Source organism: Meriones unguiculatus, chromosome 10, assembly GCF_030254825.1.
Source record: "Meriones unguiculatus strain TT.TT164.6M chromosome 10, Bangor_MerUng_6.1, whole genome shotgun sequence".
NCBI classification, from domain to species: domain Eukaryota; kingdom Metazoa; phylum Chordata; class Mammalia; order Rodentia; family Muridae; genus Meriones; species Meriones unguiculatus.
This window is the reverse complement of record NC_083358.1, coordinates 74633852-74656678: the sequence shown is the minus strand read 5'-3', so window position 1 is coordinate 74656678 and position 22827 is coordinate 74633852. Positions and strand designations below refer to the sequence as shown.

General features: G+C 45.5%; 1 protein-coding gene across 3 annotated transcripts in view; it reads left to right on the top strand.

Annotated features, from left to right (window-relative positions):
• Positions 1-414: 414 nt before the first annotated feature.
• The window catches only part of Papss1 (3'-phosphoadenosine 5'-phosphosulfate synthase 1), an 82201-nt gene continuing 59788 nt past the window's right edge, over positions 415-22827 (top strand). The window contains exons 1-5 of one of the 3 annotated variants that reach the window (XM_060392679.1): positions 415-591; positions 13168-13282; positions 14952-15187; positions 15751-15889; positions 17672-17790. In XM_060392679.1, the coding sequence (XP_060248662.1) occupies positions 532-591; positions 13168-13282; positions 14952-15187; positions 15751-15889; positions 17672-17790 (669 nt within the window). In that variant the 5' untranslated portion in view covers positions 415-531. Of the gene's footprint in view, positions 592-806; positions 831-13167; positions 13283-14951; positions 15188-15750; positions 15890-17671; positions 17791-22827 lie in introns of those variants that run through there. The other 2 variants (XM_021663892.2, XM_060392680.1) reach the window with 2 other exon arrangements.

Sequence of the window (22827 nt, the reverse complement as noted above, 5' to 3'; positions counted from 1 at the left end):
CGAGGAGCAACATGGGAATGGTTCGCTAAATGACCTCTTCCTTTCGCAGGGCTGGGAAACGTTCCTGGAAGGCGGCCTGGTTGACAAGAACACAAATCGAGCCTGGGGAAGGCTTAGTTTAGGAAAGCGGAAGAAAAGCTGGAGAGCTGCGGGACTCCACGTCAGCTTCTTCCCCAAAAAGCCTCAGCTCGGAGGCTCTTCTCCCACGCCCCTCCCCAGGCGGCGCTCGGGCTCGCTTCCTGCGCCTGCGCAGCAGCCCTCGGGCCACGCCCCTCCTCTAGGTCGAGGCGGAGCTTTAAGCACCGCCTCCGGTGATTGGACGTTGAGATTCCGACCCCGCGCCTCTCGCTTCGCCACGCCCTCCGCGCCCAGCTCTGCCAAAGGCGATCAGTAGTCTGGGAGGACGTCAGCGCGCGCCCGTGGCCCGGGGCTGCAGGCTCCACCCCTTTCCCTGCTCCGCCCCGCCCCCGGCCTCTCTCCTCCAGCTCCGCTCCCAGGCGCTCAGCAGCTGGACACCCGCGCTTCGCGGCCATGGAGATTCCTGGGAGTCTGTGCAAGAAAGTCAAGCTGAGCAACGACGCGCAGAACTGGGTGAGTGGAGGGCACAGGAGGGAGCGCGAGGAGCGGGGGCGGCCGTGGGAGCCTCGGGCCCCCCCGCTGCATCTTGCGGGAGCCGGGGGCGGGGACCCGGGCGGCGGCGGCCCGCGTAGCCCAGCCCCGGCCCGGAGCTGTCCCCTCGGCTGGAGAGGCCCAGTGCTGCGGCGGAGGCGGAGGAAGGCGCCTCTGCACGTTCTTGGTTTTCTTGGCTCTTCCGGAGTGCTTGGTCCCAGGTTTGTGTCGCTCTCCGCGGTCTTTTGCATTTATGAGTTGCAGAGTGCCGGGAGAATAACAATGTGGCCATTCATGAATCGGGACTGCTCTGGACTGAGGTTCTTTGTGCTTCTGTTTTAAATGGGAATGCCTGACACAGACATACTTTTAAAGACTCGATTCCTGGTGACAGTTAGGTGTGGGAAGACTGATGGTTTTCTAACACTGAGCGGCGAGTGCCAGTTGGCCTTGTTGGCCAAGTACTGTGCCTTCCGAAGGCTGTTTCCTTCTGTACTTATTCATTGGTGGCAGCAGCTAAGACGGTAAGAGCGAAAGTGGAGACCATTCAACTTCGGAGGCTGCTAAGGCACTGGTTTTAGGTTTAGATGGAATTTTTTATTCTGCAGCTGACAGGATCATGAGGGTTAAATTCAGTCTTGCAAATCATCACTTGCCCTTGGCGAGTCAGGGGGAAGGAAAAAAAGAGCTGTTTCAAGCAAATGTTCATTTGAAGTCATTAATTTACCACGTCTGCTGTCAGGATCAAGAATTCTCACTGTCTTCTTTCATTCTTTTCCTTAACTTCTTAGTTAAGGCGAGGAGGGACGGAGATAAAAGGAAGATTAGGCTATTGGAAGGGGCCCTAGTCCCTGTCATTTGTAAGTTGGATGAACTTGAGGAAAGTGTCTCTACTTTGGATCTCAGATGACTGAGGGTGTAACAGTATGTCCTTCATAAGATTGTTTTTCTGAGTAGAGAAGATAATGGACTTGGAAGAGCAATGAAAGCTCTGCCGTGGAACTCAGATTCAGTATACTGTCATTCTCATCAACAGGTATTTTGTGGGTAGGGAAGTAAGTTGACTAAATTGGAGAATTGAAAAGTAACTTTAGCAACACTGTCTATACGTCATTTATTTATTTATTTAAAATTGATTTTTATTATTTTATGTGTCTGAGGGTTTTGCCTGCATGTATGCGTATGCACGGTGTGTGGGGGCCTGCTGTTCAAGGAGGTCAGAAGTGGGTGTTCAGGATTCCCCTCGGGTTGTGGTTACAGATGCTTGGTGAACCACCATGTGGGTGCTGGGAATTGAACCCAGATCCTCTGCAAGAGCAAGTGTTCTTAATTACTGAGCCAGCTCTCCAGCCCCAAGTCATTAATACATTACATTATTTACTAAATTAGTGTAAATTCTAAGTAGAGATCCATATTAGACACGATTATAAAAAGGGGGGCCCTAGTGTTTAGTTTTCAGTTGCCCATGGCAACTGATTATAAGAGGCATTTATCCCCTCCGATATATTTTTATGGACAGCAGTGAGTGGCCTAAGACAGGAGTTGTATTGCAGCTCAGAGGCAAGGTTAGTTGGTGCCCAGGTGTTTTTATGAGTTTATGGAGCACCTCACATTTCTGAGGTGGGTGGGAGCCATTACATCCTTGAGTGGAGCATTCTTTGACTAATAAAGGGGGTTTTTGTCGGGGAGCAGAGATAAAGATGGGGTGGAGCAGGGCTATATGCTGTAAATGTTTGGCTAAAGGATGATTTCGTAGGAGACTTTGAATGGAGCTTGACTTTTTAACTTTCTGACAGCTGATGAGGGTGTGTCTAAAGAAGCTGCACATGGTTAATGGTCCAAGTTCATGAAACGGGTCATCCAGGGAGACTGTTTCGCAGAAAAGATGCAAGCACTGACTGATGGTGAGGACCAAGGGAGTTAGTAGGCCTGAAGCATGGTTGACATGGCAACATTGTTTAAGGTCTTCTTGTTGATGGTTGATCCAGTGTGAGCAGTTCAATAGCTGGCCGAAGGGAGCAAAGAAAGGACAGGGGAGACCTGACTGGATCGAGGTGAAGAACATTAAAAAAAATGATCCTGTGGTTTTGATCTGAGAAGTTGTGAAGAAGGTTGAAATGTTGTATCTAAGTTAACTTGTTGAGGCTCTTCTGGCATTTCCTTGGGTGGGGTTTAAAAACAAGGACCCTGAGTTTGTAGGATGGTGGATAATCCGAAACCCCAGAACTCAGTTATCACACTTAGCATTTCCATTTTATTAATGAGGAAATTGAGGCACAGATGTGTTAAAGGTGACAACTGGAATTTTAAGCCTGTATTTGAAGGCCAGCCTTGGTTGAGAAATTCTTTCTAAGAAAAATTGAACCACCTGTATAACAAAACAAAGCACATCAAAATAAATGAAAAAAATACAAAATAAATGTCAATAATTTGATTAGCTTAATATAGTTCAATATTTTCATTTACTATATTTTTTACTACACGTACAAGCCCAATACTATTTGTGATGAATGAATGTAAAGTTACCGATCTTTCACCTTTTTTGTACGGAGGAATCTAGAGGGTGTTTTGCATTTATCATACATTTTAGCTCGGGGTAGGGTTTCTGCACCTGCTGTCTGGGACCTGTGCACATTGTTGCTACAAGTATTGAATTAGGTTAGGTGAGGGGTAAAGAGCTGACGGCTAATTTGAGTGGGACATGGGAAGGGTGTTACTTAACCTACGGAGAGCAGGTTCTAAGCTTCAGCCTGCCCTCTGCTAAGGAACACGCAAGAGAAATGGATGCCTGGAGGTCAGTAAGCATGAGACAGGAGAATATAGTTCCATGACCCTAGGAAGTACTTTGTTCCAATGTCACCATATACCAGCGGATGTTGCAAAGAAGAGCCCAGAGTCCACTGTCCACGGGAGCCCCCTTCGCTGTCAGTGTGAAATATAACGACTGTTATTCTCTAGCTGATTCACTTGTTCTTGCGTAGGGTCGGTTTCCATCTGCCTTTTGGTAACGTATCGCTTGGGCCATGGGATATTTGGGGCCACTCGTTTGAGACTCAGGTGTCACCCTTTTGTAGAATCATATCCAGCCAAACCCTCCACTCATGTCAGCTTTATGGTGGCCTGGGTTGTACAGGCCAGCCATCTTGTTAGCTTTGGTTACTCTTCTTCCCACAGACCAGTCTGAAACCCAGCACGAGATCCTGAAGCACAGATGGGTTTCATTCTGGGGTTTCTGTTTCCTTCCCCCACCGCTCCCCTTGTCCCTGTAGCTCAGCACAACTTCCTTTACACACATCCTTAGGATTTTGTATTTTCCTGCTGTCTGGGCTGCCTACAACTCTTTAATAAGGGCTGGGATCTTCAGAGCTTTGGGCTGTTTGACCCTAAGTGTGTCACCATGTGGACCTTCCCCATACTTTCTTGTCCCTGGGTTGAATTGCTTGTACAGCTCTGTATGTGCTGCTCCTGTTCTATATGTGTATACATGCTACATTAAAGATGTTTTGTATCCACTGAGCTCCCATGTGGCAGGAAGGGGAGAGGGATAGACTGCAGAGTAACCCGGATGCTCTTGAAAGCACAAATCCTTCGTCTGTTTAAGGGAGTGAACAGCACTCACGGTTGGATTTGGATGGCAGTGGTGTCGCTTACCCATCCGCGCAGTCGTGGGCATGTTCCCTTAACCCATCTGTGCTTTGGCACTCCTCTGCAATAAGGACAAACCAGCCATCACCGCAGGCTAAATTATGCCTATGTCAAGGGCACAGAGGTTCAGTAGGCTGAGGCTCTGTGGTCCCTGGCACTCATCTTGCTATTTAATAACTAATCAAATATTTAATACCCTCTCTGTATTTGTCTTTGTTCCTCATCTGGGGTGCAAAGGCAGAGGAAGAAGGGCCAAAAGGAATTCTGCTCTGGTGGCCTTTCCCTTCTACTTGGGATGATTCTTCCTTTCACCAGCTTTACACTCGTCAGTCTCTTCTCCCGGCTTCCTCTCATAGAAGGCCAGCAGCCCGTTCTGGAGTTGGGGGAAGACTAAGATTCTACAGAGAGACTCAAGATGAGATAGGACATGTAAAACATTGTCTTCCATTGAGACTGGGACAGGCATTGGCCATCTTGAGCCTACAAGTGTGGGAGCTGATGCTGCAGGAAGTGTCCAGAGGAAAGGGAAGGCTCAAAGTCTACCAAGAAGCATTCCTTTATTGCTGACTAATGTGGTTTGCATAAATGTCTTCCAAAGGCCCACGTGTTAGAGGCTGGTTGCCAACTTGTGCGCTGTTGGTAGGTGATAGAACCTTTAAAAGGTTCCAGTGGGAGGAAGTCTGGTCTTTGGGGGCATTCTTGAAAGGGCGGTTGGAATCCTGCCCACTTCCTGTCACTTCCCAGCTGCCATGTGGCAAGCATCTTGTTCCTCAGGCACTCACCATCACAAGGTTTTGCCTCACAACAGCCCAAAGCAGTGGGGCCTATGGACCATGGCCTGAAGCTCCCGAATCCAGGAGACTATCCCGATAGTTTGTTACAGTAATGGAAACCTGACTAATGTTCAAAAAGACGGCAGTAGGGTCTGGAAGGGCCTGGTTTTGTCTAGTATGGTAGCCACTAGCCACACATGGCAATTCATTAAGTAAAATAAACCCGGCTCCTCGCTTGTAATGAGCACATAGCTAGTGCTGTTAGGATTAGTTAATGATCACATTAACTTTCCATCTGTTGGAGGTATAAGTCTAGCCTTGACATCACTGCCTCTTTTCTTTTCTTTTCTTTTCTTTTTCTTGTACTTTTCAACGTATCTGTATATTCATGTATTTTTACTTTCTTCCCAGGGCAAGGCATTTCTGGAGCCAGTGACTGCCCTGCAGTTTTGTTTTTGGGCAGAGTGGTGCTTGCTTTCCTTTGGCTGTCAGTCTAGCTGTGTTGGCCTTCCTCCTCTTAGCATGGATCTTCACCTCTCAAGTGTCAATGTGTCCCACCCATTTCTATCTCACTGAATCTTGAGGTAGAGTCTCTTCTCAGTGATTGTCAGCCAGGTGAGATTTTTGCCACCGTTCAGAAGGTATTTGGTTGTTATTTTTGTGGCATTGGTGGGGATGATGCTTCTAGTATTTTTTGGCTAAAGGTCAAGGCTACTACTCAACATTTACCATGCATGAGGCAGCTTTTTAAAAACCAAGACTGACTAGCTCTAAAAAGTCATTGATGCTAAAGTTGAGAAGCCACGTGCTGCTCTTTGCTTTGACTAAGAAAAAGAAAAAAAAAAAGAATTTTAAATCCGAGATGCAAAAGTAGTTACTGAAAATAAAAAAGTCCTGGTGTGGGAGATGGATGTGGGAAAGAACACTTATTCTGGAAGCATGAGGAGCTGTGGATAGATCCCTCGGACCTATATATAAACGAGTCCTCGTAGTCCACATGTTGATTTTAGTGTCTATGTTATAAAACTTGCCTCTTCTGAGTTTATGAACTTTTTTTTTGGTAGGGAAAGACAATTTTCTGTGGATGTGTCATCAAACATTTGTTGGGCAGAGTCCTTTAGCTTTGGTTCTGAGTAGGTACAGAGCTGCAATCTCATGTGAATTCTTTGTCTGTAGTCTGCCTTACCAATGTCTGTGACTGTCTCAGTGGCTGAGACCATGGGTGTCTGTAGAATTACTGGGGTAGCGCAGTTTTGTAGTGGGTGGAGGTTGCTGTGCATATTGAGTGCTGCGTGCTGATTGCAGCCTGTGTCTCTGGTGGTCAGGGACAGTGCGGGGACTATGTCCACAGGCCTCACAGATGCCTTTAGCATCTGGGATCTCCAGCAATGGGGATTACGGCACCAGGGACATGGCCTGCAGGAAGCATGTCTTTAAGCCCATCAGCGATGAGCACTGGTGATGTACTATGGCTAGGTACACAGGTCCTGGATCTCTGGGTACAAGATCCTTGGTTCTTCAGGTCTTAGCAGTGGCATATCATGCTGTGGGCCACCTGTCCCCTCTAGATACAAGAAACTACAGGACCTTGGTTGGGTTCTGGGGTCACAAGCGCACAGCGGGGTCAGTGAGGTTGCAGCCTCCTGTAGGAATGTGATGGCGTGTTGGTGGAACACTCATTTGCTCCTAGCAGAAGCAAAGGTTTTCTGTGGACGCTAGTGCTTGCTTTCCTTTGGCTGTCAGACTCTTGAGTCAGTGCACCCAAGGAGTTGGAATTGACCAAGGCATTCTGGGGAATCAGAAAAACAAGCCTAGTGTCAGTAAGAGGAAGATTCTGTCAGGTTCTAACACCATACCAGAATACATTGCAGGAGAGACTGGAGCCAGGACAGTAGTGGGTTAGTGATGGGCTGGACCATATTTTGACCAGGACCTATTAGCTTACATGTACCTCCTGCCCTTTATTTAATCCCAAATGTCACATTAGTTCCCACGGTTTTCTGCCAGAATAGTTTTCAGCATAGAAGGCAAGAAACTGTCAGGGTACATTCTTTTTTTAATGATTAAATGAGATAGTCTCTACCTGTCTTGTATTTTCTCTCAACCATAACTTCAGTGCAATTTGTAGTGTGTTGGGTAATTTTTATACAGTTGGTCTTAAGTTTAATAAGAAAAAGCAGGAAACATTTCATAGGAACAAAATAAATCAAAACACATCAGATACAGGTTTCTTCTTGTCTACTAGGGAAGTGACCTGGAAACATCCCAAAACAAAATGAGCAGGTCGAACAGGTTTGGCTACCAGAGGCAGTTCACTTTCTAGCACTCTCTTCCTTGCTTTCCATCAGACACCTAGCTCCCTTCTGTGCAGCGGGGCTGGGACCTCCTGCTGGAGAGGCTCTCTGCTTGCCATGAGAGGTCTGCGTCTGGAACCCTTTCAGGTTTGAAATGTGTAGCCGCTGAGCGTTGTTTCCTTAAGAACTGGGTCCAGTCTCCCACAGAGATTTTCATCAGTAACTATTATGTAGGATAACATAGCATACTAACATATGTACTGTGATTTTATTGGGATTATAAATCCACTAATAAAATTAGCGGAAGGAGGGTGTACCCCTGTGGTATGCATATTAAGAGAATTGTCAACTTGTCCCTTTCACCTCCGGAGGTTTCGTACCTCAGGGCAATGCACAATGAAAGTCAGTTGGGCAGAAGCTGCCTTTCCTGTGCGTGATTGTGAAAGGGAAAGTGGGCAGAAAGCCTTACCCTCAGGCGCTTTTCCAAGCAGAGCAGCTGGGGACGAGTGTGGAGGTAGAAGATCTGGATGGAAATCCGGTTCCTTAAAAATAGTCTCAGGCTGGGGAGATGGCTCAGATGCTTAAGGGAGCTCAGTTCCCTTCCAGAGGACCCAGGTTGGTTCTCCCCACCCTCGCTGGGTGTTACAGCTGCCTGGAAGTCCGGCGCCAGGGGATCTGATGCTGTCTTCTTGTCTCTGTGGGTACCTGCACACACGGCGTGTATATATACAGATACACTCCCATATAAACAAACACACCGACAAGCCCACACACAGGAGTGGTGGCAGAGGTCGCATGGTTTCTCATCCTGAGACTATGTCTCAGCAAGATAAGGAACACAGTTCTTGGTGGTCATCAGCAAGACCGCAGGAGACCTGAACGCTTGCTCTCCGGTAAAAGATTAACAACACTGTTCACAAAATGACCTTCAAGCACCACGGAAGCCAGGTAAGGGATCACAGCACATGGGCATGGCGCAGAAATAATAAATGATGAATGCAGTAAGGCAGGGTGTGTGTTTTGTACATCACTCTCTCTGACTGAGGGAGCACAGCTTGGAGAGAGCTATCATCTGCTTGGGCCAAGGACAGGGAGTGAGTACCTGGTTTAGTCTAAACTAACACTGAACTCATGCAGTTCAAACCCAGCTCTCAAGTTCCTGCAGCTTCAGTCTCCAGGTTGGTACCTGTAGGTGGGCTCCAAGCCTGCCCTATCTCGCCATGTAGGTTTCTGCAGCCTCAATTCCAAGCTCACCACATCAGGCCACCTCAGCAACTCTTGTTACTATCTATGCACCAAACATTTGGGCTCAGAATCAGATAGGTCTTGATAGGATAATAGCGGGTGATTTCAGCACTCCATGCTCATCTCCAGGTAGGTATTTCTGCTGGCTGATCAAGAAGATATAAATAACTCCCGCAGCTCCTTAAGAGTCAGTGAGTTTAAAGAAGTAATACAAGAGCCCTCCAATGAAGACTAGGTCTAGATGGAGTGCCTGCTGAATCTCCAAGAAAGCACTAACCAGTACCCCAAAAAGGGTTCCACAAAACAGAAGGGGGAGGGGCACTCCCATACTCATTCTATGACTCCCATGTTACCCTGAATCACAAAGAACATAAACAAGAAAAAAAAATTATAGACCAGTTTATCTGATAAACAGATGAAACAAATTCTCAGTGAGATTCTTACCAAACCCAATGGAAGAGTATACGAAGACATTCATAAACAGTGACCAGCTTGGTTTCGTTTTTGAGATGCAGTGTTCTTGTATAAATCAGTAAGTGCAATCAGCACATTGATGTGAGAACCCAAGCCAGGTGGTCCTCTCACCCAGTACAGAAAAGGCCTTTTTCACTAAGCTCAGCATCCTTTCATTGTAAACGACCTTAAAATATGAATGGAAGGATTATAAAGACAGTATATAATAAACCTGTAGACAACATTTTGCTTAGTGGAGAAAAACTGAGGGCATTTCCTGTAAAATCTGGAATGGGATAAAGGTACCCACTCTCTCTAGTCTTAGTATTTTGCTTGCAATCTTCTTAGCTAGAGCAGTAAGCCTAGAAAAATAAATAAAAGGCTAGAAATAAGGAAGAAGTCAAATTGTTCTTAGTTGCAGATCACACAATCCTTCAGACCCTAAAAAAGTTCATCAGAAAACAGAGAGCAGCTGAGTGTTTTCAGCAGAGTAACAGCTGAGTCAACATTAAAAAGCAGTAGCCTTTTTGTATATCTATAATGAACCTGTAGCCAGATGTGGTGATGCACACCTTTAATCCCAGCAGTTTATAGGCAGAAGCAGGTTGATCTCTGAGTTTGAAGCCAGCCTGATCTACAAAGTGAGTTCCAGGACAGCAGAAACGCTGTCTCAAAAAGCCAAAGAACAAATACCCTGCGAAGTTGGGGGAGAGGGTATGCGGGATGGGGTGGGGAGGAGCTCCCCATTCACAATAGCTTCACAAAACAACTGTAGGAATCAACATAACTAAGGTGATAAAAGTCCTCATCAAGGAAACTCAAGAAAGAAATTGAAGAAGACACTAGAAGGTGGAATATCTCCCTTGCTCATGGATAGACAGAATTAGTACAATGAAAATGGCTATAGTGAAAGCAATGTATGGATTTAGTAGAGTCCTTATCAAAATCTCAGAACTAGAGAAAACAATCATAAAATTCACGGGAATGCACAGAAGGCTCAGAACTAGCTACAATCATACTTAGAGCAAAGAGTAATGCTTGGGAAAGGTACCACAATACCTGATCTCATATTATATTACAGAGCCTTAGTAACAATGTATCTACCCGATCTTATAGTTTGGATCCATAGTAACAATGTATCTATGTGGTCTCATAGTAACAATGTATCTACCTGATCTCATATTACAGAACCATAGTAACAATATATCCACTGACACAAATACCAGACCTATAGAGCAGTGGAATAGAATTGGAAATCCAGAGATAAACCCTGTTATAGAACCTATTTTTTTTTTTCAAAACAGTGAAAACTATACATTAGAGAAAAAGTTATGCTCTGACGAATGATTTTCAGAAAACTGGAATTTCACATGAAAACAGCTGAAACTAGACCCTTCTCTGACAAAAGGAAAATCAAAGTGTATCAGAGACCTTAATATAAGTCCTGGAACTTTGATACTACTAGAGGAAATTTAGACAAACCTTTCAAGATAAAGTACAAACCAGCATTTCCTGAATTCTAGTGGCACAGGAATGATCTTAAATTCTGACAAATTGGATTATATTAATAAGATTCTGTGGGCTGTCAAGATGGCTCAGTGGCTAAAGGAACTTGGTGCCAAGCCTGATGACCGGAGTTCGATCCCTGGAACCCACACAGTGGAAGAAGAGAAGCACTTTCTGCAAATCGTCTTCTGACTTCCACATGTGCACTGTGTCCTGTGTGTGCACCCAACCCCCAAACACAAGTACATACATGTAAAAAAACAAAGGTTCTCTATAGCGAAGGAAACATACTGGAGCGAAGAAACAGCCTACAGAACAGTCTTTGCCAGGTACACATCTGACAGGCTGCTGCCTCACACCTCTAATCCCAGCATTCGGGAGGCAGAGACAGAATTCTCTGTGAATTCTCTGTGAATTCAAGACCAACCAGTTCTATTTAGTGAGTTTTGGGCCAGTCAGGGCTTACATAGTGAGACCCTGTCTGTCTCAAAAAGAGAAGAGCCCCAAGTAAACCCTCCAAATACCAAAAGACAACACACGAGAACGACGATGCCAGGGACTGCATAAAGAGGATGCAGTGAGAATGTTAACACGCGTGGCCGCTGTGGCATTCAGGACAGAGGTTCCTCAGCATTCGGAAAATAGAACTTCCTCGTGGCACTGCTGTACAGCTTGTTTTAGTTAGGGTTTCTATTGCCATGATGAAACACCAGAAGCAGCCTGGGAAGGAAGGGGTTTCCATGTCATCCCTGAACTCAAACAAGGTAGGAATCCAGAGGCAGGAGCTAATGCCGAAGCCATGAAGGAGTGCTGTGCACTGGCGTGCTCACCCAGCTGCACAGGACCACCAGCCCACAGTGGTACCAGCCACTGTGGGCTGACCTCCTCCCTCAGCTCCCACAGTGGTACCACCCACTGTGGGCTGACCTCCTTCCTCAACTACTAATTAGGAAAATGTTCTACTGGCATGGCTACCGTCTGATCTTAGGGGGAGGCAGTTTTTCCGTTGAGAGTCTCTCCTCAAATGACTAGGTTGTGTCAAGTTGACACAAAGCTAGCCAACACACCACTCTTGGTTACAGAGTTCCAGATCCCGAGTCAAGACACCAACATACATAAGGGCAGCGTATATATAGTTGCATTACTCATAATAATCAGGAAATGGAACCAGCCTAGAGGTTAATCAGCAGATGAATGGATGAAGAAAGAGTGGTCCATATATTCAGTGGGATTTTATGCAGCCATAAAGAAAAAAATGTAACTAGTAAATTTGCAGGAAAGTAGAAGAAATTGATAATTGTTATCTTAAGTAGAATAAGCCAGCCTTAGACAAATACTGCATATTTTCTCTTGCACCTAAATTCAAAATTGTAAACATGTTTGTATGTGTGTGCTTGTATTTAAATATGTGTATTTATTTATAGCTTACAAAACTAGAAAGTGGATCATAACAGAGAAAAAAGAGATTCTAAGGAAGGAAGGGAATAGTGAGGATGATGGATTCCAGGGAAAAGGAAAGCAGAAATGATGTTAACAGGGGGATAAAAGGGAGTTAGGTGAAGGGGCGTGGTGGGAGGATAGTTGGGGAGGGACTGAGAACCAAGGATCACTTACACATTTGTGTGAAGATGCCTTGAAGATGGGGAGGTGGCAGTTGTGAGAAGCTGAAGCAGATATTAGGAGAGGGAGGATGTGCTGGAAATCCACCACTTGCATGCTTGCAATTGCTAGTGATATTAAAAATTGTCATGAGAAATAAATTCCACTAACCCCCTTTTTCCAGAACTAGGAAAACCAATCAGAAAACTTGTAAAGGACTTCAGAAAGCCCCTGGTAACGAAAGCTGTCTCAGCAGCAGAGAACCAAGCAGGAAGGATCACACTGCCCTACTTCAGAAGTGGAGATCCAGACACATATAGAAGCCATAGGGGCAGAGTGGGGTCCAGAATTAAACCCCCACACAATCAATTTTGACAGAGGTGCCAAGCATACCTAGTGCAGGAAAGGCAGTCCTTTCAGGTAGTGCTGCTGGGAAAACGGATATTCCCATGCAGGTGAGACCTGCGGCCCTCCCTTCAGAAGCTGCTGTCTTTATCACTCTGCTGAAGGAAGCACCAGTCCTGCCCTCTGCCCTCCTCTCCTACTCTGTGGCCTTTTTTAACATGAATTGTCCTACTCTCTTCTAATGTAATCTCACTGGTTTGATTTTCGGTTAAATATAAGCTCATCGAGGATGGAAATATTATTTACTTGGCCTACTGGATACCTCAGTAATTACCAGCTGAATGAATGATTGGCTAAATAAATGTGTGAGAAAACAAGTGGTGGAAGCTTCTAGATTCTACCACTCATTATGAGACCTTGGGTAAATTATTTAATAACTCTTCTCAGGTCTCGCAGCTTCCATGAAACTACTGTAGTAAGAGTACACATGTCATTGTGTTGCTGTGAGCATTAAGTTGGCTGCAGGAGTAAAATGCTGAACATTATGGAAGTACGGTAAAGGAAAAGAAAGTCAGCTGTTTTAGCTTTGCGTTCAGCATCTTCTGCAGAGTACGAACTGTATGTTTACAAGGAATATATATTGACCTTTTAAAGGACTTGTGTGATCTGGAATTCTTTTTCTTTTCTTTTTTCCCTAGGGGATGCAGAGAGCAACTAATGTCACCTATCAAGCCCACCATGTCAGCAGGAATAAGAGAGGTCAGGTGGTGGGGACCAGAGGTGGCTTTCGTGGTTGCACAGTTTGGCTGACAGGTACGGTCAAGAGAGCAATGAGTGGGCGTGGTGATGTGTGCCTGGAATCCCAGCTCTTGGGAGGCTGGGTGGGCGTTGCCTCTGCTTTGAAAGGCAGCCTGGGCTACAGAGTAAGCTCAGGATCAGTCTGGGCTGTGTAGCAAGAAGACTAGAAGACAACCTCAGTCTTCTAGAAAGCACTGCCCTTCCATGGTTTATGGTCACATCGCTCAGTCTCTGCTTACAAGAACAACAGGTACTGAGTTCAGGGCCCGCCCTAACCAGCCAAGACTGTATTCAGTTAAGGTCCCAGTCTAAGGTCATCAGAATTACTCAAAGTCTCGAGGGTAGAACAGCAGCCTCTTTGGTTACTTAGCACTGCCAAGCCAGAATTTAAGGGCTTCAGGAGCTGTCTTTGCCTGGCTCTCACTCGGTTGTCGTCAAGGTCTTGTGAGTTGCAGTACTGAAGTCCCTGCTGGGCTGGCATCCCTGTCAGCCGGGGGCTCAGCTGGTGACAGGCTCGACTGGAACAAGCTGGTGATCTCTGTGGCAGAGTGGTTCCGGGGTGCTCTGACAAGTGAGCACTGACGAGTTACGGATCCATTTCTAGTGTAGCCTTGGAAGGCTGTACAGTGTCACTCACTGTATGTTTTGTCTACCAGTGGCCCCCTCGGCCAGCCCAGACCCAAGAGGGTGACATTAGATGGCTAGGGTTGAGGGGACAGTGACAGGTGACACTTCAGAGACTCGAACTTGTAGGGCAGGCTATGCTGTCGTAGCTGTTTTTGGTCAAAGACGGTTTGCTGAGTTAAAGCGGCTGGCCCACTGACGCGGCCCTCTCTTCTCAGTTAGCCTTCTGTACTGCCACGATTTCGGTCCAGATCATTGGCATGTTAGACTTCCTTATTCTTCACCTGCCCTCTTGTTCTCTTGCCTTTGATCTGTAGTTACGGTCTCCAAGGTGGTGGAGCGTTAGCATATAAATCTTTTCTTTCTTCCTCCTAGTCACGGAGTGAATAAGCACGATTCGACAGGAGGGCGAATGGAAACAGGGTTTGTTTACCAGCTGAGTTATGCCTCCCAGGCAGCTATTTCCATGGGCCGTGAGAGGCTTGACCCTGAATCTGGAGAGAGCACACAGAGCAGGGCCGCGCTTTCTTTTCTCCTTCCTTTTTCTGCCCTTATTATATAGAACTTGTCATTTCGGCTATAGCATTGTGGCAGGTAGCTTTCACTGGCGTTAACACCGACAAAGTGAATATAACTACCCCCTCGTGACGCTAAACTTTGTTAATAGTTTTCGGAGCTCATTAGTGGGTTCTGAGTTATTCAAGTTATCAGTGTGCGTGCTGAAGAAGAACACCCCAAGAGACCCCTAAATAAAAAAAAACCCTAGATGCTCACAATAAAGAAACCCTAGATATTTTGAGTAAATAAAAGGCCAATCTTCGTTTGTTTGTTTTGTTTTTTTGAGACAGGGTTTTTCTATGTAGCCTTGTCTGTCCTAGACTTGCTTTGTAGATCAGGCTGGACTGGAACTCCCAGAAATCCTTCTGCCTCTGCCTCCCAGAGTGCTGGGATTAGATGTGCCATCTCCTGCCATGGGTAAGGTGCTGTGAGTAGTTAACCGTGTCAGGGGAGCCCGGGCTCTAAGTTCACACGTGGCATTTGTTTGCACTGTCCCCGCCAGGGTTGTCCGGGGCAGGGAAGACGACCGTGAGCATGGCTCTGGAGGAGTACCTGGTGTGCCATGGCATTCCGTGCTACACTTTGGATGGCGACAACATCCGCCAGGGTCTCAATAAAAACCTCGGCTTCAGCCCCGAGGACAGGGAAGAGAACGTCCGCCGCATCGCCGAGGTGGCGAAGCTGTTTGCCGACGCCGGCTTGGTGTGCATCACAAGCTTCATATCGCCTTACACGCAGGTGCGTAGCCCTTGGGACCCTGGGTGCTGCGTGCGAAGTTAGAGTGTGGTGCCAGGCAAAGCACCTGTGTTTTCAGGCTAACCTCAACTTTTTTATGTCCCCGGAGTTAAAATAAAAAATTATATGCTGTGATTTTTCTGAGTAAATCCAATTTGGGTAAAAGTTGCTATTTTTTTTCCCCCAATACAGGGTTTCTCTCTGTACCCCCTGGCTGTCCTGGACTCGCTTTGTAGACTAGAATGGCCTCTAACTCACAGAGATCCACCTGCCTCTGCCTTCCTGAGTGCAGAGATTAAAGGTGTGTGCCACCATGCCTGGCTAGCAAAGTTCTTCAGATGAAGCCACTGGCTGAATTATTTCAAGCTTAATACACACACGCACACACACACACACACACACACACACACACACACACACACGGGCATGCACAAGCACATGTGCACACACACATTTGCTTATACATATACAAATATGTATAAATAGACTCAGGCTCAAAGTTCTCGGTGTCAGTAATCCAGCTTTTAATTGTTCACTTTTTATTGATGTCTTTCTTGTTTCTGAAGGATCGCAACAATGCAAGGCAGATCCACGAGGGTGCAAGCTTACCCTTCTTCGAAGTTTTCGTTGATGCTCCGCTGCATGTGTGTGAGCAGAGGGATGTCAAAGGACTCTACAAGAAAGCACGAGCAGGAGAAATTAAAGGCAAGGAACATTTTCTCAGTTTCTCAGCAAGGAGCATTTTCTCAGTTTCTCAGCAAGGAGCATTTTCTCAGTTTCTCTTTGTCTAGATATTTCATGCTCTTGTGTGTGTGTCTGATGCTCCCTTCCCCCTTTTAAATTAAATTTTAATTCTCTGTGTGTGTCTGTGCCTGTCAGTGAAGGTGCCTGTGAGGGCTAGAGGTATTTGATCCTCTGGAGTGAGAGTTCCAGGCAGTTGAGAGCCACCTCACGTATGTGCTGGGAACTGAACTCTGGTCCTCTATAAGAACATCATGTGCTCTGAATCACCGGTTTGTCTCTCCAGCCCTCAGGACTGATACTCTTGTCTAAGAAATTGGGAGTGAGAAGTGAATTGGGGCTGGTTGACAGAGCTGGGACTTTGAGAGGTTGTGCTGAAAACCTACTTCATTTAATTAGATGTCTAGAATTCAGTATCCGGATGCCATTACGTCTGCTGTCCTTGTTGCACCGTAACAGTGCAGGATGTCAATAGCTCTTGGGAGAAATGCCTGAATAAGGATCTTGATGTAAGGAGGATGTCCTGTTTTCATGTCAGTGCTTGAGATAGCTCCTTATTCAACCTCTCTAAGACTCTTGAGTTTGAACTAACGTTTTTCTGATGCCATGCTTAGGTTTCATGGGCTGCCCCCAGTGTTAGTGTGCTACAGAGTAGGCATTACAGGGGAATTTAGAGCCTGTCTCCACTGTTGTGTTTGGTTCCGGTTGTGTTAATTCTGTCAGCATTCATGGACACAGGGCATGCCGGCATTAATAAAACCCTGAAGGTAGATTATACAGTAAACGTTCTTTAGGGGTGATTCAGGCAGGTAACTTGCTTGTCTTCCCAACAAGGTACAGTACCCCGGGACCATTGCAGGAGTTCTGAACTCTAGATTTGGGTATTTAATTTTTGGCTTAGGAAAGGGAAAAGGAAATTGGGGAGGACAGTGTTTGCTGCACAGTTTTCTTGTATTTGGGCCTGGGAATAAGCAGCTGAGGCCAATTCTACCTGCCCCAGTGATATCTAGTGTTTTGAGTCAAGCTGATGCCAAACCTTGCCACCTCAGGACCCAGCTCGTTGATGAGGCTACTTCCTGTTCTCCCTTTCATCCATTAAACTGGCACCTTCTTGACTCAGAAAGAACAGGCTGCCTGCCTGGAGTGAGTGATGATGGTGGGCAAGAAAGCAGATTTGTTATTTTACATTTTCATGCTTCTCTATTTTGAGTAATGTTGTTTAAAGTGACTCTCCCCCCCCCAACCATGCTGAAAATGTTGTATAGCAATTCTGTTATGTATTAAACTTATTTATCATCAGGCATGGGTGTGTAGGTCAGAGGATAAATAGAGTTTGCTGTCTTCTTCTACCAAGTTCCTTATGAACTCTGGTTGTTAGGTTTGGTGGCAAGTCCCGTTACTCACTGATCTGTCTTCCTGGTTCTGTAGTTTTTGAGAGCAAGTAGGCCGGGTCTCGGCGGCAGGAACCTGACCTTGTGTTTCCGTGAGGAGACATGTTCACTTCCATGTCCACTTAGCATTTGTGACAACCTTGTTGAACATAAAACTACGCTGAGTAGTGAGAATTGACTGTATGTGTGAAGAAGAAATAAAGTTTAACTAGAAGTCTCCCAAGGAAGGCGTCAGCGCCATAACATAACATGGCATGACAGGCTAGTGGTAGGCCTCAGCCTCAGGGCAGGTGGGTACAGATGAAATTAACCCTTTACATTTCCGCCTCCCTCCGTTGTCTGCTGTCCTTTAAAGGCTTCACTGGGATCGATTCTGAGTATGAGAAACCAGAGGCCCCGGAGCTGGTGCTGAAAACGGATTCCTGTGACGTCAATGACTGCGTGCAGCAAGTGGTGGAGCTTCTCCAGGAACGGGTGAGCGCGAGCGAGCAGAGGCAGGGACCAGAGGCGAGAACTGCTGAGAACTTGGCCTCTCAAAAAATGACCTGGCTGAGAAGCGTGTATTTCAAGTTCTTTACTAAAACTAGTAGCTTTCTGAACGCTATCATGTCAGCGTTGTGAGGCATGCGCAACACATAAATCCCAGGTATTGTAAATGTAGGAGAGGTTGCGAGTCATAGAACCTATTTGATCGTTCATTTTACCAGCCTAGGAACAGTGGATTATTCTGCTGTATGGCTTGGTGTTAGACCCTACCTTGAGGCACACAGAGTTTTTACATCTCCTCAGGTATCTGAGGAGTACACACCTGTCTGGGCTTGGTGACACACTTCTGGCTAGATTTTAGAGAAGGGTCTTATGGATGGAGGGTTCCTGGATTGAAGTGCCTCTCCGTGGCTCCTGGGCATATGGAGGCATCCGAGGCACCGGGCCCGATGGCCCGATAGCAGACATGTGGTTCCCTTGGATTTCATTCTGGTTTTAGAGGTAGTTTTTCTTTCCTCTAAAACTACCCATTACCTGTTCTTTCACTCCACTGCCGCTGTAGTTTGCTTTAGCTGGAGAGGGCCCGGCGTCTGTGTGGGTGATGGAACTTGGCCTCCAGAGTTCCATCTTGTTAGGTGTGTTATGTGTGCCTGTGCTGACCACTTCCACTGTGGGGGAAGCGGGTGGGGATGTGTCATGCCCTATTGTTTGGACTTCCCTTTTTTTATGCAAAAAAATTCTGACCAGAGTTCCTTTTCTTCTATAGTCTCTCTCACACAATCTCTGCCTAAATCTATATGTTTCACCTTTGAAGTGTTCTGTATTAAAAATATATATTTCAGGCAGCTAGCATAAGACTTTCCTTCTAATTTTTGTTTTGCTTTTGTTCTTTGGGGTTTTGAGACAGGGTTTCTCTGTGTAGCCCTGGATGTCTTAAAACTCACTCTGTAGACCAGCCTAGCCTCAAGCTGAGAGATCTGCCTGCCTCTGCCTGGGTATTAACGGCCCTGGGATCAGAGGTGTCTGTCAACACCTCCCGGCAAGTTAATTTTTTTATTCAAATGTTTTCTCTGAATAAATAGAAACAATAGGAAATGGCCACTGCACCACTCTGACTTTTTATGTGCACAGATATGCATGTGTGTGCCACTGGTGCCCTAAACACTACCTTCAGGCCAGCGACATCATCTTAGGAGGATTTTTCCTTCATCTTCAGTTTCTAGGCTTCCTGTTAATAACCTCTGGGCTCTCGTCTAGTCCTCTGCTGTCACGCTCCCTTTCTTCTCTCCAAAGTGGTACCAACAGTCGTTCCTCATCTTCCGCCAACCAGACATGAATGAACACCCTACTGATGTCCGCACTAACAAACTAACCGAGGCACTGGCAATGCAGAGGTTCACCAGGCAGGACTCCATCCTTGGGGGTTTGCATTGTAGGTCAAAGAAGAAGAAACAGTAGCACACAACTCCCGGGACATGCGTTAGGAGCTGCTACCCAGGGGCTCCTGGTGTGTCCGGAGGCAGAGGAGCGTTCTGCTTGTTTTGGAGCGTCTTTCTGTGCTGGGTCTTTGAAAGGTATTTTTTGCTGGGCGGAATTTCTTTCTTGCAGTCCTGTACAGATTTCCCTCCACAGTCGTTTGATTTATCTGAGACAGGCTCTTACTCTGTAGCCCTGGCTGGCCTAGAACTCACTGTGTAGACCAGGCTAGCCTCCATCTTGCCTCTGCCTTCCCAAGGCTGAGATTAGAGGTAGGCGTGTCCCACCCTGCTTATTTAGCACTTTAGCGGTTTTTGAGAATTCATGGCCATGTCATTGTTTTAACTGATGTGGCTTCCGTGTGCACAGCTGCTGTGGCTCCCGCATGTAGGTGTGTGTCCAGTGCGTAATCATCAGTCTAGCCATTCTCTCTTTAAACGTTTCTTTTGCATCATCACCTGTTCTCCCATCAGGCACTCCAGTTAGCCATATGCCAAGCACTAGGGTCGTGTCCACAGGTGCCGCACTTATTTCCAGTTAATATTTTAGCTTTTATTGTTTGAGTTCATTTATTTTTAAGTTTCTCAATTATTGTACCAAATATACTAACATGCTTATAAGGTGTTTTTTGTTTGTTTAGTTTTGGTTTCTGGGATAGGGTCTCTTTACAGTCCTGGCTGTCCTGGAGCTCCCTGTGTAGGTGGGGCGTGCGTCAAACTGCCAGACATGTGTCTGCCTTTTGACTGCTGGGATTAAAGGCATGCAATTACCATGCATTGCCTAGGAGTTTTTAAATCATAATAATCATGAACAAACAGTTTTGGGACTGGAGAGTTGCCTCAGTGGTTAAGAATACTGCTGCTCTTCCAGAGATACTAGATTTGACTCCCAGCACGCACATAGAGGCCCATGGTTGGCACTCCAGTGCCAGGCGAATCTTATTCCCCCTCTTGGCCTCTTAGGGTACCAGGCACATATGTCATGCAAGGAGGAAGATGATTTATGTTCCTTGCATGTTTATTCTGTGAAGATTCTGCAGTTCTAAGTCTAGGAATGGCACAGAGTCCCACACGTCTTTCAGCGAAATACTAACTATGTCACGTTAAGTTTTTTACAAATGTCCTTTCTTATCCGACATTGAGCACAAGTGATACGTCGTGTCCCAGTTACTTGGGTTTTTACTGTAGTTCTGAAAAGCAAGGCACAGACCTGTGTGGTGCCTGTAATGCATGCGGTTTACGTTGGTCAGAGAACAGGGTCAGTGCTACTCTGAATTTGTGACCATGCCTCTGTTGTGTGCCTTTTATTTCATCCACAGAATCATCTCTCTGAAGTTTAATCTAAGTATTTCCTTTTTCTTTCCTGATTTTCCATTTTTTTTTTCTCAGAACCATGGTGATTTGTTTTGGGAATTCTTCACAGTTTGGTTCTAAGATACATACCTTCAAGTGTATTGCCGTTATGTATTCTACCACAGCATATACTTCCTCCTGCTCCTCCTCCTCCCTTCTCTTTCTGTGTCTATATTAATCTCTGTAGTCATTTCCTCTTAATTAGAGGTTGTAGCAATTATCCTGTTTATATGTCTTATAATTGCCAGACAACATGATGGTTAGACACTTTTACCTAACGTCTCAAAAAGAGGCAGAAAAGACTGACATTTGCTGAGTATTGTAATACATGTAGCACTTCGTGTCTTTCACAATTTTTAGTTTTTGACTTTTAGAAGCTGGGGCAGTGGCCCATTTCTCCCTCCCAGTTTATCTTTTAATGCTCTCTTCCTTATGTTTGTTTTAAATTAGGGATTTGCTTATTTTTGTTTTATGTGTATGGGTGTTTTGCTTGCACATCTGCCTGCGCCATATATGTGCAATGCTCTTGGAAGTGAGAATCCCCCGTAACTAGAATTACAGAGAATTGTTAGCTGCCAGGTCCTCTGGAGAAACAGCTAGTGCTTTTAACCATTGAGCCTCCCTCCACACTCCCCCCCGCCCCGTTTTTGTGGCCTCTTCATAAGAGATCTTTGCACTCAGATCTCTGTATGTGTCATCTCATTTCACCCACACAAAACCTTGGGAGTATTTCAGAGAAATTAGGTTTGCTTATAGCTGTGTTGGATTCTGTGTCTGGGGATTTCAGAATGATTTTTATGTATCTCTGTGCTTATTTTTTAGGAGTCTTCTCAGTACACTTAAAACTTCCTATTATTCTATCTATGTCTAGAAAGTGATATGGTTGTATGGATTTAGAACAGAGAAGCTATCTTATGAAGATTTTTTTTTTTTATCATTACACTGGGTAACGAGAGAAGAAATCCTAGGGCCTTGTTCCTATAATTATGTTCTCTTGGTATCAACCTTGTTTGGGGAAAAGGATTTGAGTTTATATGCTGTCCTAAGCAAATGACATCCCTGACAGCATATGAGTACTGCTCTGCTGTGCTTGATGAATCCCAATAACTGGAGAACCATTCAATGCCATATGTGATAGGCACTACAGCAAACACTGGGATGTGGTGGCCAAACAAATAGTACAGTTGCTTTATGGATCTGCATGTCCAGTCCTTGCCACTCCTACTTAGTCTATAGTGTATAGACAGGATGGCCGTGTACAAATTAGTTTGTTTCTTCTTTTGTAGCATGATGTAGAATTCAAAATAACAATGGGAGGAAGGCACACACAGACAAACCACATCTCTTCTGACATGAATTCTCTTTGATTGTTTCCTGGCAAAGCTGAATCTCAAATAAGCCTTAGGGCACCTGGAGAAGCCAGTGACTAGCTGACAGATCACAGGTTTTAGTTGGTGGGATGCAGAGCGCTTTCCCATAGGAGACTTGGTATGATGCAGTCTGTGCAGTCTCCAGCCAGGGCTAATAAATGCAGTTCATCGCCATTATTATTGCAGAGATGTTTGGGAGGTTTCCCGAGGTGGTTAAGGGAGAGCACGTGGTGGAATCTCAAATAGATTGGAGGGTGAGGGCGATGAGTGGGTGGAGCGCAGTGGTGACTTAAGCAAAGGAGGTCGGCCTACTCAGTTTACAGTATAGGCCTAAATACAGTATAGGATAGCTATAACATCACCATGTTACTGATGGGAAGCAGGGTTGGGTTTGTGATGTAATCTCAGAATAGTTTGATCAGCTGGGATTGGCATTGTCACAGGGTAGATTCTGCAGCTCACACTTGGGTCTTTCTAATGACCATTACTTCTAAATTCTAAATTACTCCCTTTTTTAGTTTTTTTTTTTTACTAAAATATGAATCTTTTGTCTGATCCTTTTTCACATTCTTTGATAGGTGATTTCTGAGTGTAGATGGGATTAAGAAATAGAGAGAAAGGAATCCTTGATCTTACAGAGACTGAATATTTTTAGAATACTTCAAAAGTACTCTAGAGAAACTCAAGGACAATACTGCCTGTCTTGGAAAAGATGTTTATTAGGCAGAGACAGAAACTTCCCAAGTTTGAATCTAGGCAGTGAGAAACGTTCTACATGGTGGGAAATAAGGTCATGGTAGGCTATTTTTGTTTAAAGGTTTATTTAT